This window comes from Octopus sinensis, unplaced genomic scaffold, assembly GCF_006345805.1.
Source record: "Octopus sinensis unplaced genomic scaffold, ASM634580v1 Contig18790, whole genome shotgun sequence".
Lineage (NCBI taxonomy): Eukaryota > Metazoa > Mollusca > Cephalopoda > Octopoda > Octopodidae > Octopus > Octopus sinensis.
This window is the reverse complement of record NW_021836027.1, coordinates 7654-27330: the sequence shown is the minus strand read 5'-3', so window position 1 is coordinate 27330 and position 19677 is coordinate 7654. Positions and strand designations below refer to the sequence as shown.

The window sequence follows — 19677 nt, the reverse complement described above, 5'->3', positions numbered from 1 at the left end:
CTCTGTTTATCTATTTAATTCGTTCAAAAGCGTTCTACCTTGGTCCAACTGCCGCAATTCGTGGAACACCTTCCATGGTCAGTCGGAATACGAACGACAGTTTCTTCCTTACAATTGTTCCAATTCTACACATTGGAGAGAGGTGGTACCCATTAAAAGTTTCAACTCACCTACCTCTTGTCTAATTATTCACACATGAAATGCTCCCGTGAATATGACTGGAGTTCGTTCACATCACCAGTTCGCGAATATTGGGAGTGAGTAAACTTTTCACGCTGATTAATACGTGTGGTTCGATTGATTGACAGAATATGAGTGATTGGTTCACATATTTGACTGATTTAAAAAAAATTTACAGGTTTTTTAATAAATGTTTGCTATATAAAAACATGTGTATGAAATTCTTATATTAGTTTTTCAAATTTTGACACAAGGCCAGCTGTTTCGGGGTGGAGGTGGTAAGTCCGATTACATCGACCTCAGTGCTCAACCGGTACTTCTCTTACTGACCCCGAAATATTGAAAAGCAAAATCGACCTCAGTGGAAATTGAACTCAGAACATAAAGTCACGAAATGCGCTAAGCATTTTGCCTGGCGTGCTAACGATTCGGCCAGCTCGCCACCTTTAAAACTTCTCATATTAACATACGATCAGCTCGAGCCCGCACACACACTAATGTTTTCTGTCGTATGATAAGTTGGCCCGGTGGTACACTACATAAAAAAGAATAAATCCACCACGCTGTCTAGTCCTACATCAAGTGATGCTTCTGGAGCTCAATGGGAAGCACTACGATACAATATGCTGCCCTTGCTGTCTATGAGTTACCCAAGGATGAAGGATGGCTTCAGGCGCAACTCGAACCTACTTCCATGTCTCCCTCTATTTATATCGTTAAATTCCTTCAAATAGAAATGAACGTCACCACTTCCCTAACTACTAACCCTTTAAAACAATCAAGCTAATTACCTATTAATGAACATCTCTGACAAAGAAGAGTCAGGTAATCGATTCTTCAAGAAAGCGAATAATCGATATGGCGTCTCCCCCATAATAAATTTCCCATTCAGTGTGTTGCTGGCATCAGGAAGGTCTTCGTTTCCATTTTCTCCTGTTTAAAAATAAAGGAGGTTGATTAGCCAACAATACTGAGGGACTCCATCTGCATGAAATCTTAGTGGTGGCGTCTATTTTCTAAAAAGTGTAGAGAATCAATACTTAGCCATGTTCTAACCTCCATTCCATTGAGACACTTCCGGTGATCTTATTTCATTTACTCAGTCTCTTCTCTCCCTCCCGCTCTCTCTCTCCCTCACGCTCTCTCTCTCCCTCTCTCCTCTCTCTCTCTCTCTCTCTCTCTCTCTCTCCCTCTTTGCCTTATATGTATCTGGCCCTATCAACGCGTGCAAATTCATTATTAAACGGTACATATTCATATATATATAAACGCATTAAGAAATCTCTTAACACACAATACAAACATACAAAAATCCGAACATATACAAAAAAGACATCAACATACACGCACGCACACACACATATACATGCACCCCTCACACACGCACACACACAGACGCAAAGCTGTGACTACACAACATAATGTCTTTTATGGTTATATTTGCCAGACATCGTGCCCTACAGATCACTGGAGGAATCACAGAAGTCGGTGGTATGCGTTGGGAATTGGCGGCCACCCTCCTACTGACTTGGGTTCTTTGCTATTTCTGTATTTGGCGTGGAGTCAAGTGGACTGGAAAGGTAAGAGATAACATTTGCTAATTTACTCAATCATCTAATTAAGTAACACCTTTAATTAAGTAAACCAGCAACAGGTGGAGCAATGGAATGGTCTCTTCTGTATTTCATGTATTTTTATATGAGAAGGAGGCATTCAAAAGTTGATGTTGTTTAATTAGTATTTTGTGATGAGATTCAAAAAGTCAATGGGAAAGTTTGAAAAAGTTAAGACTTTACTTCCTACAACTAAAGCATGAAGGACTTGTACTAAATTTTGGCATTGTAGGTCAGCAGAATGGGACGCCATCGCATAATTCCAAAGATCCCAACATCGCCATCAAGATATAGGACCAGATACTGCGACATCTTGGGTTTCAAGGGCCGACAGCTCTTCAATATCTTCCCAAGAACCCTAAGAGATATACATGGGGTGGATGTAGGTGCCTTCCAACCAAAACTGGAACTGTCTCATTCACTAAAGTTTCAAGTAGTGAAGGAGTAGCAAAGCTAACGGTGGTGCCCCAGCATGGCCGCAGCACTTCAGCTGAACTAGTTAAAGAGCTCTCTTTTCTCTCTCTCTCTTCTCTCTCTATATATGTAATATATATATATATATATATGTGTCTATATATATTATATATATATATATATATATATATATATATATATGTATATGTATATCTATCTAGCTATATATAATATATATATATATCAAAAACAGAACACAAAGGATGTCGCGGTACACGTGTTTTCAAGCTTTATAACGACCTGTTCTTACATCAGGTATACTAGATATAATAGATATATCAGTGTACTTACGCTATAAAGCTTGAAACCGTGTACCGCGACATCCCGTGGGTGTTCTGTTTTTGATTTTATTTGACATATACCCTCTCACCTCTGCCACTAGCTGGCGTATACAGTTGCTTACACTTATCAAGTATTCACTCTAAATTTGCAGTACCTACTATATACATATATATATATAGATATATATATATATATATATATATATATATATATATACATATATATATTATATATATATATATATATATATACATATATATTCATGCATGTATGTATGTATGTATGCCATTTGCATGAAAACTGCAGTGTGTAGAACCTGGCATAAATATTTGCAAAATCTGTCAGAAAATCGAGTGAGGGGTTAATCCGAATATGAAAAGTTGATGTCAATAGGTGTAGATATTGCACTGCGTTGCATCGGTTGTTTAATGGTTCTATATTATTCCAGGAAAGATTTACCTTTTCAAATAGACAAAATACGAAGAAATTATCAGAATACAGAGAAATTTATCACCAGCAAGCCATCTCAGTGATGCTTCATAATGATTCTGCTTGTTCCTCCGTTACTTAGTCCATCCGTAACGCTTTCACATGATTAGTTGAAGAGGGTAGGAGAGGAGGAGAAGAGGAAGAAGGGGAGGGCAGCAGAAAAAGAGTGACGGGAGAGGAGAAAAAAGGGAAGGCGCGGAGAGGGAGGTCAAGGGGAGGGGATATGAAGGTGGAGGGGTAAGGAGATAGAGGTAGAGATGGAGGTGGTGCTGAGTGAAATGTGTAATTTTTTTTTTATTAAATTTTTTTCCTCCGTTACTTAGCCCGTCTGTAACGCTTTCACGTGATTAGTTGAAGAGAAAGGCGAAGAGCGAGAAGGAAAACGGGGAGAAAGAAAAAGGAGAGAGAAAAGAGGGTAAGGCGAAGAGTGAGAGAGAAAGAGGGAGAGTATTGTGTATTAAGTCTATAAAATTGTGCATAAAGTATATAAAGTGTATATATAAAGTGCATTAAGTAATCATCGTATCCCAATTTCCTTCACTTTTCAATGATTAACAGACGAGCGATTATATTTTGATACAGACACAACACAGGCTCTCATGTTTTGGAGATAAAGTTTTCAGAAATAACCCAATAGGTTTACTATTAATTCCGTGAAATATTCACGGGTCCCGCTAGTATAATATATAATATATAATACAATACTATAGTGTGTGTGTATGTGTGTGTGTGTGGAGAGAGTTTTTAAGTAAACATTACACCCCAAAGCTTCAAGTTTATCCATTCGTATGATTGTACCACTATATGCCTTTGTCTTTTTGCTTTTCTCTGGCAACTAATGTACATTTTCAAATGAATACATTTTTCTCTTTGCTTTCTGTTGCAGGTTGTCTATTTTACAGCTCTCTTTCCGTATTTCCTTCTCTTTATTCTGCTGATACGTGGCCTGACACTGCCAGGTGCTATTGATGGCATCAAATATTACATTTATCCAGACATTAGTCGATTGCAAGATTCTCAGGTTTGTCATACTTTCTCTGTAACAACTCTACATAGATGCACACTTATTTTGTTTACCTAAAGTGATGGCCCAATGTGTGTGTGTGTGTGGAAATCTGTGAAAAATAATTCTGCTATATTTCAAAAGCTGGCAAGCTGGGAAAATCTAAAGACAAATGTGGAATCAGCATTCAAAACATATTCTGTAAAGACAAATTTAATCTTTCAGAAAAAAAGAAAAAGATTTAATTTTCTTCACCACTGAAATAATAGCTGTGCTTTTATATGCGTATTTCCAAGCAATAATCCAGACTCTTGAAAACAGCAGAGTCTAGATAATCGTTTGGAAATACGCGGCACGCTATACAAGCTTGTTCGACCATCGTATTTTCAAGGCATTAAACTAATAGTAACTCGTATTAAGCTCTTTGTGTATTAAGTGGTATAATATATTATATATATATATATATATATATATATATATATATATATATATATATATATATTATATATATATGTATGTAATATATATATATATACATACATACATACATACATACATACATATATATATATATATATATATATATATATATATTATATATATATATATATATATTATATATATGTACGTATATATGTATATGTATAAGTACATCAAACTTATAATTATTTTACACCTTATCATCATCGTAATCATCATCATCGTCATCATCATTATCATCATCATCATCATCATAATCTTCATCATTATCACCATTCTCCATTTGCGTCTAAAGGTATTATCATCGTCTTAATCTCATTTACATGTTTTACCCGTGTTTCTCGTCTCATTTCTAGGTATGGGTAGATGCCGTCACACAAATATTTTTCTCCTATGGCCTGGGTGTTGGCTCGTTGATTGCCTTGGGCAGCTACAATAATTATCACAACAATGTATACAAGTAAGTAGTCGACATTATTAAGTGTCTGCGCATACACACCCACACACAAACACACATCCATATCTGTTTATTTAATAAAAGTTGACAGTGTCTGTTCACGATTCAGTGAACGGGTCGGCTCGGATCGAATCCCAGAGAAGACTCTGAGCCTATCAACTTTTGATATAAATATATCTATCCACTACTCTGACAAATGTGTGTGTATATATATATATATATATATATATAATATATATATATATATATATATGTATGTGTGTGTGTGTGTGTGTGTGTGTGTGTGTGTGTGTGTGTGTGTTTGTGAGAAGGTTTGGGGATGATGTACAGGTATTTTATATTAGAAGAAATGAGGTACTCAGAAATTCGGATGGTTTTATATTTACAGATATTTGTATATTACATGTTTTTATACATCATATATCATACATCATATATTAGCGCTTTCGTCCATTCTAGTGGAGTTTTCATATATATGCACAGGAGAGGCTGTGGGGTAAGTAGCTTGCTTACCAACCACATGGTTCTGGGTTCAGTGGCACCTTGGAAAAGTATCTTCTACTGTAGCCTCAGGCTGACCAAGGCCTTGTGAGTACATTTGGTAGACGGAAACTGAAAGAAGCCCCTCGTGTATATATACATGGAAAATTTGGGTACTGTATTCCCTACTATTAGTTTGTGAAGGAGCGCGTTCTAGTATTCAAGGTGTTCGGTTAAAGATAATAAGGTGATGAGTTTAATTTGTGAACTGGGAGGCAGGTTGTATCTATAAGCAAAACATTTCCTTTCTCGTTGCCCCAATGGAAGTTGCCCGAATGGAAGTTGTATTAAATTATAACAATCATCATGCGTAATGTGAAAATAACATCTTTTAAAGGCAAGTTTACTGCAGTAAACATCCATAGATAACATATCTTTTGGACTTCCTGTGTTTAAAAAGTAGAGTATATATTGAAGTGGATGGTGGACCAAAATCTTCCCAGCAGCGGTTAGCCAGAACCAGATGCATTTCAGCCACAGTACACACCATTTACTTGGCCCAACGAATCCGAAATGCATCTAATAATCTCATTAAACGCTGCTGAGACGATTTTCATCCCCTCCACCACCACCACCACCACCACCACCAATTTATGTATTCTATTTTTAAGCACAGAATATTAATAAAAGATGTTATCTCTGGACGTATACCGCAGTAAATTTGTCTCTACACAATGTATTTATATTTAATATGATACATAGATGAGTATTTTAGTTTCAATATAAAACTAATTTAATAATTAAATACTTTGTTTTTAAAAGTGATAGCATGTTGTCAACTTAATGTGACAATCCCATGAAAAGGAAGACTGCTACTGTTATTTAGCCCTTGGAAGCACCGTTTCCTGTTGGACTTGACACATTTCCTGTGTCCTTATGTTTTCAAAGTGGAAACAAGTACCTCCACCCGGCCAAACCAGCATTCAGAGACTAGTTTCAGAGTCGTTACTCGTCATCAGTCTGGAGTAGCATGGCTTGCTAGATGTCGATGCTTATTCGCCTTTGAAAACACATATATTTCAAGCAAACCATGTTACTCCAGGGTGATGATGAGCAATGACTCTGAAACTAGTCTCTGAATGCTGGTTTGGCCGGGTGGAGGTGCTTATCTTCCCCTTTGAAAACATAAGGACACATAAGTCTCTCTAAGAGATTTACAAATATATTATTTCTACTTCTTTTTTGTTTATCTGATCAAACAATCCGTTTAGATGTTTCAGATATTTCATAATTAAACAACTCCTAACTTGACCACCACTCACAAATTTACTAAAACAAATACAACAATCTTTGTACATTTTCGATGCCAACAAACACTGATTTGGTCATTTCTGCAAATGAGAATTCATCGGAAGATATATTTTACGAGTATGTCTTGTACAGATGGTCTGCTTCATAAAGTACCAAAGAACTATCACAAAGGAATGCTGGCTTTCATGTGCTTCATACCGCGTAGCATCCAACGCTGATACTGTCTGGGTTTAGTCTATAGAAGGGGCACGGGCGTGTGTGTAAGAAGCTTGCTTACCAACCATATGGTTCCATGTTCAGTCTCACTGTATGGAACCTTGTCTGTGTGTGTGTGTGTGTTTCTGTGTTTGTGTGCCTTCACCACCGTTTGACAACCGGTATTGTTATGTTTACGTCCCCGTAACTTTGTCGTTCGGCAAAAGAAACCGATAGAATAAGCACCGGGTTTTTAAAAAGTACTACTGGAATCGATTCATTCGATTAAAAACTCTTCACGGCAGTGCCCCAGCATGGCCACAGTGTAATGGCTGAAATAAATAAAAGATAAAATATCAAAAATATCTATAAAACTATCGTAAGCATAGAAACCAACTGTATACAGCACGTGACTAATTTGCGGAGCGATAATACTGTAAACAACAACTTTTAATCGAATGCAACAAAATGGCTACTGCATGCTGGAGATTCAAGTCACCAATGTAAGTAACGGCATTAGAACAGACTAAGAGTTTGGCTGGTCTTTTGTTCAATTCATCGTGTCGTGTAACATCAATGTTACAGTCATGAGAATATTTATCGATCATCTTCGTAATGCTATGGAAAATATATTCGAGTTCCAGCCTTAAATAGACGTAGGGTTCAGAAAAAGTTTTTAAGAATATTTTATGGATGGTTTTCTTTAAAATTGCCTTGCCTTATTTTTTACGTAGTTTTGTTTTGAACTGTTGTCAAGAAGGATTAACTACATTATGGATCTCTCAAGTTATGACTCATTAAACCATATCCCTGCTTTTCGTTGTTTCTTCAGTGAATAACTAAAACCCTTAAAATACGATGTGTGTTTCTGCATTTTTCTCGCACAAACACAATCATTCAAAGCAACTAATTCAAAGCAAACTGATCGCCTGTCAATAATTGACAAAATTCTTCACAAAGATTGGAATTAAAAAACTGAAATTTTAGCATATGTGATGAAATTATGTGTAATACGAGGAGGAAAATGTTAAGCCAATTAAATATTACATAATCAAACCATCATCAGGTGTGTCAAATATAATCTTTGTTAACAATTTTTTATTTTTTACTTAAGTGAAAAGGAAAAAATTGATTAACTGCGATAAATAGTGAAATATCCAGAGACAATGCTTGAAAAATAAATAGCCATAGCGAAATTATAGAATTTAATAACTATATTTCCTACAAGTTTACAATGTTATATTTTACATGAATGCATTTTAGATTCTTGTCTGATCGTATTCCACCATTGTATTCCATACCAACTGTTTTTGTTTTCTTTCAGAGACGCCATCATTATATCTTTCCTCAACAGTGCCACCAGTTTATTCTCAGGATTTGTTATTTTCTCAGTTATTGGTTTTATGGCCTACGAACAGAAGCAACCAGTCAGCAAAGTGGCTGAGTCAGGTATATAGGAATTGATCTTGGATTGAAACTTAACATAATTCCTTTCGATCTTTTATTACAAGAAATCATAGTTATGAAGTGGGATCGTCGCACTTTGAGATCACAATTGATAATTGATATGTCCAATTACAGAAATAATAGGCGCAGGAGTGGCTGTGTGGTAAGTAGCTTACTTACGAACCACATGGTTCCGGGTTCAGTCCCACTGCGTGTCACCTTGGGCAAGTGTCTTCTACTATAACCTCAGTCCAACCAAAGCCTTGTGAGTGGATTTGGTAGACGGAAACTGAAAGAAGCCCGTTGTATATATATATATATAAATATGTATGTGTGTGTATATGTTTGTGTGTCTGTGTTTGTCCCCCAACATCGCTTGACAACCGATGCTGGTGTGTTTACGTCCCCGTAACTTAGCGGTTCGGCAAAAGCGACCGATAGAATAAGTACTAGGCTTACAAAGAGTAAGTCCTGGGGTCGATTTTCTCGACTAAAGGCGGTGCTCCAGCATGACCACATTCATATGATTGAAACAAGTAAAAGAGTGAAATGTGAACTTTAAATATAAATAAGAATTCTCTTTGATTCAGTAGAAATCGTTTCAAAATATTCAAACCCACTGTCTTCTTACTTTAAAACACCAGAAACTAGCACTGGTACTCCATCTAAAAGAGTGAGTGAGGCAAAGTTATAAAAATGTCAGCATAGAGAATAAGAAGAATCAAAATCGAAGTACCTCGTTGTTTGGTTGTACTGAGTGCTGAGATTAACTTTCTAAGAATAGATCATCGATTTTATTTGCGGTTCGAAGCCCTTGAAATCAGTCTTACATACTATCTACACCTTGTGTCTGTTCTGTGTTGCAGGTCCAGGCCTAGCATTTCTAGCCTACCCATCTGCTGTTGTCCAACTGCCAGTCTCGCCACTATGGGCTGTGCTCTTTTTTCTCATGATTTTATTCCTTGGTATGGATAGCCAGGTAAATATTTTCTTTTCTCATTCTGCTGAATTACCCGATTCCCTTATCTTGTTTTTTTATAAAGTCAAACTATTTGAAACATATTTTCCAGAATATGTCTAAAACAGTGTCCAGAACAAGTAAGTATAGTAAGCAGTGTACGTAAGCTTATAACTTTAAAAATCAGAGTCAATTTTCTATGTAGTCGATTGAGTTTACTATAATACTTTGGTAGATTTTATTGGATTCCAAATTTAAGGATTAACCGTTCAAACTTCAGAAGATTAAATACTAAAATTTCTCTCACAAAATCCAGTTCCATGAAATGATATACCCAAAATTAATGTCAGACAACTGAAATTGTACGCATCTATTTACAAAACGCCACTAAAAGCGTTTAATGTATAAAGACTAAAGACTGATCGTTGTATAATGTTGTTATGGTTTCTCTTTTAGTTCTGTACAATGGAGGGATTCTTCACAGCACTAATAGACGAATTCCCGGAACATTTACGTCCAAAACGTGAAAAGTTCATCGCTGTTGTATGCTTTGTTTCATTCTTGATAGGTTTAACCATGGTTACTCAGGTAAGTCTATTGCATTCAATGCATCCGAATATAAAAATTACACACACACACAACAGACACACACACACAGACACACACACACACACACAGACACACACACACACACATACACACACACACAAGAAAGACAAACAAACAAACAACACACAAACACTATATTTACATACATACATATACATATGCTTACATATATATATATATATTATATACTATATATAGATATATATAATATATATATATATATATATAATGGCGGTTGCCCCAGCATGGCCACAGCTCGTGAGCTGAAACTAGATAAAATAAAAAATAAAAAATAAAATAAATATATATATATACATGTATGTATGTGCATATGTATATGCATACATACATACATGCATGCATGCATCCATCCATCCATCCATCCATCCATACATACATACATACATACATACATACATACATACATACATACATACATACATATATATATAAATATATATATATATATATCTGAGACTAGAAGACTGTATTTTAAATAAACATCAAAAGGGAGTTGACAGCTCAGCGCTGACTATTGGTCATAAATATTTTCAAAGGTACCCCGCCAGCCACAAGGAAAGGAAACAGTAGCAGTTTTCTGTGATGGTTATGCAGCTTTAATAATAAAGTATATTACTCTACCTCCGGTATTCGAGTACTATTTTCCCCACCTTCTTTCAAATTTATGTGCTTACTCTGGTGTATATATGTATATATATAATATATAATTACTAAAAAAAAAAACGAAGGAAAAACACAAGAAAAACAACAACGCGAGGGCGTCGTACATACAAAGTATTGACAGACGCTCAGGGAAGGAAAAAAGGTAGTTTTATGTTTCGAGCAAAGCTCTTCTTCAGAAACAGGAGACAGACGACAGTCAAAGACAAAATGAAGACGTAGGAAAAAATCGACAACAATTCACACACACACACACACACACACACACACACACACACACACACACACACATACACATATATATATATATTATATATATAATATATATATATATATATATATATATAGGCGCAGGAGTGGCTGTGTGGTACGTAACTTGCTTACCAGCCACAATGGTTCCGGGTTCAGTCCCACAGCGTAGCACATTGGGCAAATGCCTTCTACTATAACCCGGGCCAACAAAAGCCTAGTGAGTGGATTTGGTAGACGGAAACAGAAAGAAGCCCGTCGTATATATATATATATATATATATATATATATATGTATGTTTGTGTCTGTGTTGTCCCCCACCATTGCTTGACAACCGATGCTGGCTTGCTTATGTCGCCGTAACATAGCGGTTCGGCAAAATCGACCGATAGGATAATTACTAAGCTTACAAAAAGAATAAGTCCTGGGGTCGATTTGCTCGACTAACGGCGCTGCTCCAGCGTGGACGCAGTCAAATGCCTGAAACAAATAAAAGAATATATATCTCTACATATATAAACGGCAAAATGTGTGTGTCCCTTATACAAATCCACAACTTTTCAGTTAGAGGGCTCGCACTTTCTATGGTCATTCAAAACCATCCAGGTGTGGTCGTGCATATCTTTACATTTCCCCAGTCACCCGCAAAGCCATTAAAAAATCTATAGAAGTGACTTTTTGTGTATTTTCTATCCAAAACCCAATCAAAATGCCCGAAACTTGATACGCCAATTGAATGCCAGCTAGCTCTATGTGATTGGTCGGAGATTTGGGCAGTACTCGCGTGTATGTGCGCACGCACGCAGCTGTATATGCATGCACTAGCACTATGACCCGGCGTTGCTGGGTCATACTGCTAGTATATTAATATATGTTACTGAATATATTTAGTAAAAGCAACGGAGTTACTCAAGGACCGATAGTTTCGTGCGTTGGCACCTGTATGTGTGTGTTTGTGTGTATACATCTGGTTTCATGGTCCATTTTTTCTTTTTGTATTTCAGGGAGGCATCTACGTTTTCCAGATTTTTGAACATTATTCTGCCAGTGGAATATGTCTGCTGCTCTTCATCTTCTTTGAATGTATTGCAATATCGTGGTCATACGGTGAGTCGTTGAATTCTTAAAACTCTCTGAAGATTTCCCGAGCACTCATACATTCTGGTACATATCTTACATCATTCACTCACCGACTGTTTGCACACGCAGACGCAAGCACATACACACACGCACGAACGCACGCACGCACGCACACTCACCACACACACACACGCACACGCACGCACATATAAATATACAAGATACACAAACACACACATACACGCAGATATACACGTGCGCGTGCGCACACACACAGACACGGAGACACACACACACATACATATTTATTGCAATGTATATTAAATGCACTTTGTTCTTTCTTTCAGGAATCAACCGTTTCTATGACAACATGAGAGATATGATCGGTTACCATCCACATTTTATTTGGAAAATTACTTGGGTTGTTACTGTTCCAGTGATATGTATTGTAAGTAAATAGTGCTACTGTTGTGGTTTGTGGTTTGTTCTATATACACCCAAACACACTTACATACTCACAAACACACTCACTGATACATACACATATAAAATACATACGTACATATATACATACATACGTACATACACATATATATGTGTATATATATACTATTGAGAAATTTGCAGTTACTCTAACCAGATTACAATTTCAGGTTTATACCTGTAATTATTGAGGCTCTGGTATATGTAACACACTGCCTAAATACCAATCTTCAGAAATTAGTCTTCTTAAAATCAGAAAGAAGAAAGCTGATTCCGAGACTACAGATCCAAACCATCACTGGAACTGTAAAAATGTGCAAAACTTTCTAGAAGTTTACATACAAACATACGTACATACCTACATACATACATACATACATACATACATCCTTACATACATACATACATACATACATACATACCCTGTCGATGTTGTAATTCCAATGGATGAGCCTTGGATCTCGGTTAGAAAATGGCTTTCTCTATAAGCAAGAAAAGTTGAAATAATTTTGAAAACTGACATACATACACCTATACGCATATATATATATAGTATATATATATATTAATTATAGATAAATATATATATATATCTATATACATATATATATACATGCATATTCATATTTATATACAAATGTAATTTACATGTGTTCATGTATACATTCATAGATACATACATACAAACATACATACATACGTATTCATACATACATAATATCATACATACATATAATATATATATATATATGTGTGTGTGTGTGTGTGTGTGTGCGTGTTGCTGTTGGCATCCTTTTGTCTCGGAGACAATGGAGTTGCACATAAAATAGTCTAGTCCGTTTTTTACGTTCATGTCCTAATACATTTCCTGCTGTGGGTTGTAGTCCTATCCTATATATGTATACACCCACAACACCACACACACCACATATATATATATATATATATATATATATATATATTTAATAAAGATATTATATATATATATATATATATATATATATATATATATATCACAGTTAAATCCAACGGAAATCAATATAATGATACCGGTGTCATCATGGGGGTAGCTTTTTCTACTATATCTCCTCCACTGCTTCACTTGAAACAATTCCGTGACACTAGTTAGCAAACGTCAGTATATTATGTGTCAGCGTTTGAATAATTCAGACTTACATTCTAGAAACCACAGAGTCACTGTCAACAACTAAAATACACCATCTTTGACTTTTGGGTTTCTCCTGCGTGTTTGGGCAAAAATAACCGATTGTTGAGATGAGAAGTCGGCTGGTCATGTCGTGAGGATAACATGATCAGGTCGATCACTGGAGAGAAGGGTGGTCAGTGGATAAGAAAATTGGCAGATAGGGAATGACAGATTTGGCAGTTTAGTGGACAAGCTGGTTTATGATGGACGGCAGCGATTGTGCCATTTTAGTGATGCCTGTTTTTGGTTCCAATTCAAATCTCCTACCCCAAATTTAAATTTCATCTTTCCAGCCACAATAAATTAAATAGCAATTATGTATTGGTGATGATTAGTTGCAATGCACCCCTTGTGCCACATCTTCCTTGTGATGGGGCGGTCAGCGTGGAAAAACACTTCCCTCTTATACTTAGACACATTGCCAGAAAAAGGAGTTCGGGGCTTTTGTCATCAATATTTATATGGAAAATTAATCAGAGAAGGAGTTCCAGAAGTTTGAGGTTCTAGAATAAAAAAAGCACTAAAGAAATGATTTAGAACTAACTCTATGGAAAGAACCGGAACCGAAATGGTGAGAGTCAAGTTCCTTGAGTTTACTTCTGAACGGAATGTATTGGAAATCTTGTGGTTTCCTCTGCATTGGTAAATGAAGGTTTGCCTGGCGGTTCTAGTCTTGCTATAAACGTTACGTATATGTGCCTTACAAAAAATCAATATTTCATATTTAAATGATGCTTTGTGTGTGTGTGTGTGTGTGTGTGTGTTTATTGAAATTGTTTAATTACGACTTCCATGCTTAGTTCTATGGGCTTTTATGATTCCATCAATAATAATGTTTTACTTTATTCAACTAGGGTGTATTCATCTTTACGCTTTTCAAACATGTACCAGTAAAATATATGACATATGAGTTCCCAATGTGGGCTCATATGATTGGTGTTGTTATGATCCTCTCTTCTATCCTGGTTATCCCAGGCTATGCCGTGTACATCTTTATAGTTACCCCTGGAAATATCCGAACAGTGAGTATATTTTGTTCGTTTTAGTCTATTCTTGCATTACAAATATTTAGGTCGTTCTAAATTCCAATATATTCCAATATAACCATTATAACCATTATAATAATTATAATCCAATATAAGCATTATCCTTTATTATGTTGAGTATTTAGTAAATGTTTTCATCGACATCGTTGAACAAGAGGTAGATGACTGCTTATGTTAACGAGAAGCACATTTCGAATGCAATTAGCAATGGGTCTTGATTTCTTATAGTTTTATGCAACTATCGCTAATATTCACACAAGATTCATCACAGTTGCAAGTTCTTTATTCTCTCCTAAAACAGACACATGTTGCTTTTATTTTCTTTACGTTTCTCATTCTACATGTATTTCCTTCTGCTGCAGTATCAAGTTTTTATCCAAACTATTCGAATTTTCTACCTGTAACTCTCACATCACGCCATTTCTCCTTTTTTACATTTCGACAGCTTCCAACTATTCTCTCATCTGAACAGTGTTGTACTTTCAAAATGATACTTTTTTTTTGTCCAATTCTTATTACTAGTGTCTGATCGATTGGCCTGAATTTCTCAATCAGTTTCATCAAACAAAGCTCAATAAGATTTTTTGTTTTGTTTTACATTACTCGTTAGTTTTCGTTATCCATTAATTTTCTGCTCCCGATTATCTTCGGTACTACTTTTCTTTCCTTTACCAAACAAACCTAAAACTGTCAATTTAAAAGAAATTATTAAATTGCTAGAAATAGTAGAGTATCAAACTTAGTCTACTGAGTTTCCTTTATATTCTCAGTTCAAATCCTGCCGATAATAATGGTAATAATAATAATAATAATAATAATGATGATGATGATGATGATGATGATGATGATGATGATGATGATGATGGTGATGATGTCAATTTATTATTATTATTATTATTATTATTGTTGTTGTTTGTTGTTCATCATCACCATCATCATCATCATCATCATCATCATCATCATCATTATCAATATCCTTATTATTATTATTATTATTATTATTATTATTATTATTATTATTATTATTGAGCAGTGCATGCCTACGTGACATAGAGGTACAAATATACGAAGCCCAATGTACTCATTATGACAACCCACCTGATAAGGGTACACCAGGCAGACGCATCACAACCATATGAGCGCGACATAGTGACATTGTATTTTTTTCGGGTTGAGTAACTCATCCCGCTCAAAAAGGTCCTTGAATGAGGGTTGTTCAAGGACGATGAACAAAACACCCATGGTTCCAGAAGTGAATTAGTTAAGCCCCAAAAATTTCCTAACAAATGGCCATGACGCTTCCCTACTATTTCTGCTCGTGATCAGAGATGCACAAATCGTCAGCCATTACGGGACATGCTCAACTGATTAAGGTCAAACAAGTGATAAGAAAATCTGTGTTATTGAGCCGAATATTTGCTGTAGCCCATCTTTTATACCAAGACAAAACAATGTACATGATAACACTTCCAATCAGTTAAGATCAGAAGCCATGAGAGCCACTGGCTGCACTAACTGTCAGAATCGTTATTAATCCGGACAAATTCTTAGTAATATTTCTTTCGGTTCCTTGTGCTGTGAGTCAAAATCCCGTTATGGTCGAAATGAAGAATTATTCGAGAAATGGTATCGACTTATCTCACTCCCAACTTTGAGGCCTTGTGTCTATAATAAAGACGATTGTTATTATTATTATTATCATTATTATTATTATTATTATTATTATTATTATTATTATTATTATTATTATTATTATTATTATTATTATTATTATCATTATCATTATTATCATTATTCAATATTTGGTAGTTTCAGTCAAATTTCTACTGCGTTACCTGCTATACCTTGCAGGGTTGTGTCCAGTATTGTTTACCCTTTTCTGTTGTTCGGGATGTGCAAACTCTTCCCGATATTGTATTGCGTCAGTTTCTTTTTTTTTATGGGGTATGGTACAGACTTGTATTGTATTAGTGTTTCTATTGTTTGTTGTGTGTGTAATGTGTTGGGTATCTAGCCTAATGGTGGTAGTTTATTTCATTGACTATTTGTTATATACAGTATCTTGTGTTTGAGAATTGTTTTGTTTAGGTTGTATTATTGAATTGACAGTGTCTTGTGTAGAATATGGCTGTTTCTAGCAGTGATTTTTTTGGATAGTGTGTAGTGTTGAAGATCTAGGTATAGTTTATCCGTTTTGCTTCATATATTTTAGTTTTAATCATGCCCGATGCTCCAGTTATTACTGGTATCGTTTTCATCTTCATGCCTCACATCTTGATTTTTAGTTTCGAGGTCTTTGTACTTTGAAAATTTTTCCAGTTGTTTATGGATAATATTTTGGTCAGAAGGGACTGCAATGTCTATCAGTAAGCTGGTGTTTTGTTTTCCAATCCTTCATTATGTCTGAGCGATTATTATTATTGTTGTTGTTGTTGTTGTTATTCAGTAGTTTTATTTTTATAGCGTGCTTTCACTTCACTACTGATTGCAGCTCTGTGTGCCTTGGGTATGTGCTGTGATTTGCTGTGATGCTCTTATGGTTACTGTATTGAAAGTGTTTTACGTAGGATGTGTGCAGTGCCCAGTAGTGTAATTTTCTGTATGTTATATACATTTGTTAGTCCTGGTGTTTTTATTATGTATTTATCTGAATATTTTTTTATCATGCCTAATGCACCTACTATGATAGGAATTGTTTCTGTTTCTAGATTCCACATTCTAGTTACCTCTATTTCCATTTCTTTGTATTTTGAGAGTTTCTCCATTTCTTTTAGAGAAACTTTGTCATCTGCTGGTATAATTTAGAAAATCATTTTTTATTCATGATCTTATTATTATTATTATTATTATTATTATTATTATTATTATTATTATTATTATTATTATTATTATTATTATTATTATTATTATTATTATTATTATTATTATTATTATTATTATTATTATTAATAATAGTTTTTAGCACCATCATCATCATCATCATCATTATACCATTGCTACTAAATAATGTCTCAGTATTTTTCTACATTTCCCTACTTTTCTTTTCAGAGAATCAAATTGCTTTTCCGGCCAGACATTAACATTCGTGAAGGTTTCAACGACAATCCTCCGCCATATTCTTCCGTCTCTAATCCTGAACCAACACCACTGTGAGGCTCGCTTCGATTGGCCAACAAAACTTAAGTGACCTCACCACCGACTGGCCGTGCCATATATAGGATCTGCTGCTTTATTGCCTAACAAGACATATCGTCATTAATCCTCAATCTTGTTTTAAATGATGAAGGCGAATGGTTCAATTAATCAGCAGTCATTGAAAACAAAAACAAACAAACAAAATTATGGATATCTTCACAAAAAAAAAGAAAAAGAAATTTCAAAAGCAACAAAAGAAATATATATTTAACTTTAGAAAAAAAAAATTGCAGAATCTCAGTGCTAGGTTTGTTTTCCCATTTAAGAAATGTCATTAGAGATCCTTCAAAGTTAACTTGAAAAATTAAACACAAACATTACTTGAAGAGAAATGCGGAAAAAAGTTTGATTTCTAAAAATATATTTGTATGTATATAATTCTTGAACGTAAACTTACACTCATACGCGTGTATTTATGAATAAATATGCATATATACATACACATACATCATACATACATACATATCTATATATATATATATATATATATATATATATTAATATATATATATATATATATATATTATGTATATATATATGTATATATAAGTATATATATATGTTATATATATATGTAGATGCATACAAATATATATATGACATATAATCTATATCAATATGCGTATGCATATACATATGTATATATATATTCATATATATACATATATACATAGTTATATATATATATGTATATATATATATGTGTGTGTGTCTGTGTGTGCGTGTATATGTGCATATATATGTACATGCACATATAGATGTATGTACGTATAATGTGTTTAAATATGACCATATATATATATACAAATACATTTAAAAATATACGTGCGTATATACCTTGATATTTGCGTGTATTATACACATACGTGTTTATATATAATATGCATATGTACATATATATATATATATATATATATATATATATATATATATATATATATATATATATATGTATTATATATATATGTACAAAATACAAGTCTATATGTATATTCTTTGTGAATATATATACACATGTGTTTATATATATGACTATATATGTATACATATATACATACATATATACATATATATGTATATAATGAGGTAGAAGTTTTTAACATATGCTCAAATATGCAAAAGAACTCAGTACTTGTAGTAAAGTTAATGATTTATGCTGTTTTTTATTAAAGCTGAGAAAGACTTTGAAGTGTCATCTAAATCAGGTTTACCAAAATGTATTGAAAGGAATGTGTTCTTACGCTTATAAAACATAGATGAATTGTTGAAACCAAATAATTGATGAAGAAGGAATTTGATAGATTTGGATAAAAGGTGCGTATTCGTGATGAGTAAAAGTGACAAGAAGTATTGTTCAAATATAAAAAAGAGTTAAATAATGCAAGGTACGTTGTGGATGAGTGTATATACGTTTTGGAGTGTCTGTGTGTGTGTGTGCCTGTGTGTATATGTGGTTACTGGCTATGAGGTGGGTTAGAATGTTGTTGATAATATGAGTTATTTTAATGGTTAATATTGAGTAAAATATTCAATCCATGCTAGTTTATTAATAAAACATAACCTTGTTGCTAACTAGATTATAATTGTCTGTATTGTTTTTACAATTATAAAGTTATTTTAGCCATACACAAATACGATACATGTCAAAAATTATATATTGGGCCATAAAATTGGTTCTGTGTATAAACCGTAAGAAATTGTGCATTAGATTTAATCGTCACACATAAATATTAATTGTAGTGTAAAGGGAGAGGACTG

At 34.4% G+C, this 19677-nt stretch overlaps 1 protein-coding gene across 1 annotated transcript; it reads left to right on the top strand.

The window, feature by feature from the left end:
- The first annotated feature begins 97 nt into the window (after nucleotides 1–97).
- On the top strand, nucleotides 98–18123 carry LOC115231765 (sodium- and chloride-dependent GABA transporter 1). The gene is made up of 11 exons (XM_029801713.2): nucleotides 98–257; nucleotides 1628–1760; nucleotides 3925–4059; nucleotides 4878–4981; nucleotides 8289–8413; nucleotides 9277–9389; nucleotides 9825–9956; nucleotides 11913–12015; nucleotides 12336–12436; nucleotides 14533–14700; nucleotides 17773–18123. Exons 1-11 carry the CDS (start codon nucleotides 196–198, stop codon nucleotides 17875–17877), a joined length of 1281 nt encoding a protein of 426 aa, XP_029657573.1. The 5' UTR covers nucleotides 98–195; the 3' UTR covers nucleotides 17878–18123.
- The last annotated feature ends 1554 nt before the right edge of the window (nucleotides 18124–19677 follow it).

Excerpts from the sequence above, each read along its gene's own strand:
- LOC115231765 (XM_029801713.2), top strand. The coding sequence starts at position 196 with ATGAAATGCTCCCGTGAATATGACTGGAGTTCGTTCACATCACCAGTT. Across the intron at positions 4,060-4,877 it reads GTCGATTGCAAGATTCTCAG|GTATGGGTAGATGCCGTCAC; the intron begins GTTTGTCATACT and ends TCTCATTTCTAG. Across the intron at positions 4,982-8,288 it reads TATCACAACAATGTATACAA|AGACGCCATCATTATATCTT; the intron begins GTAAGTAGTCGA and ends GTTTTCTTTCAG.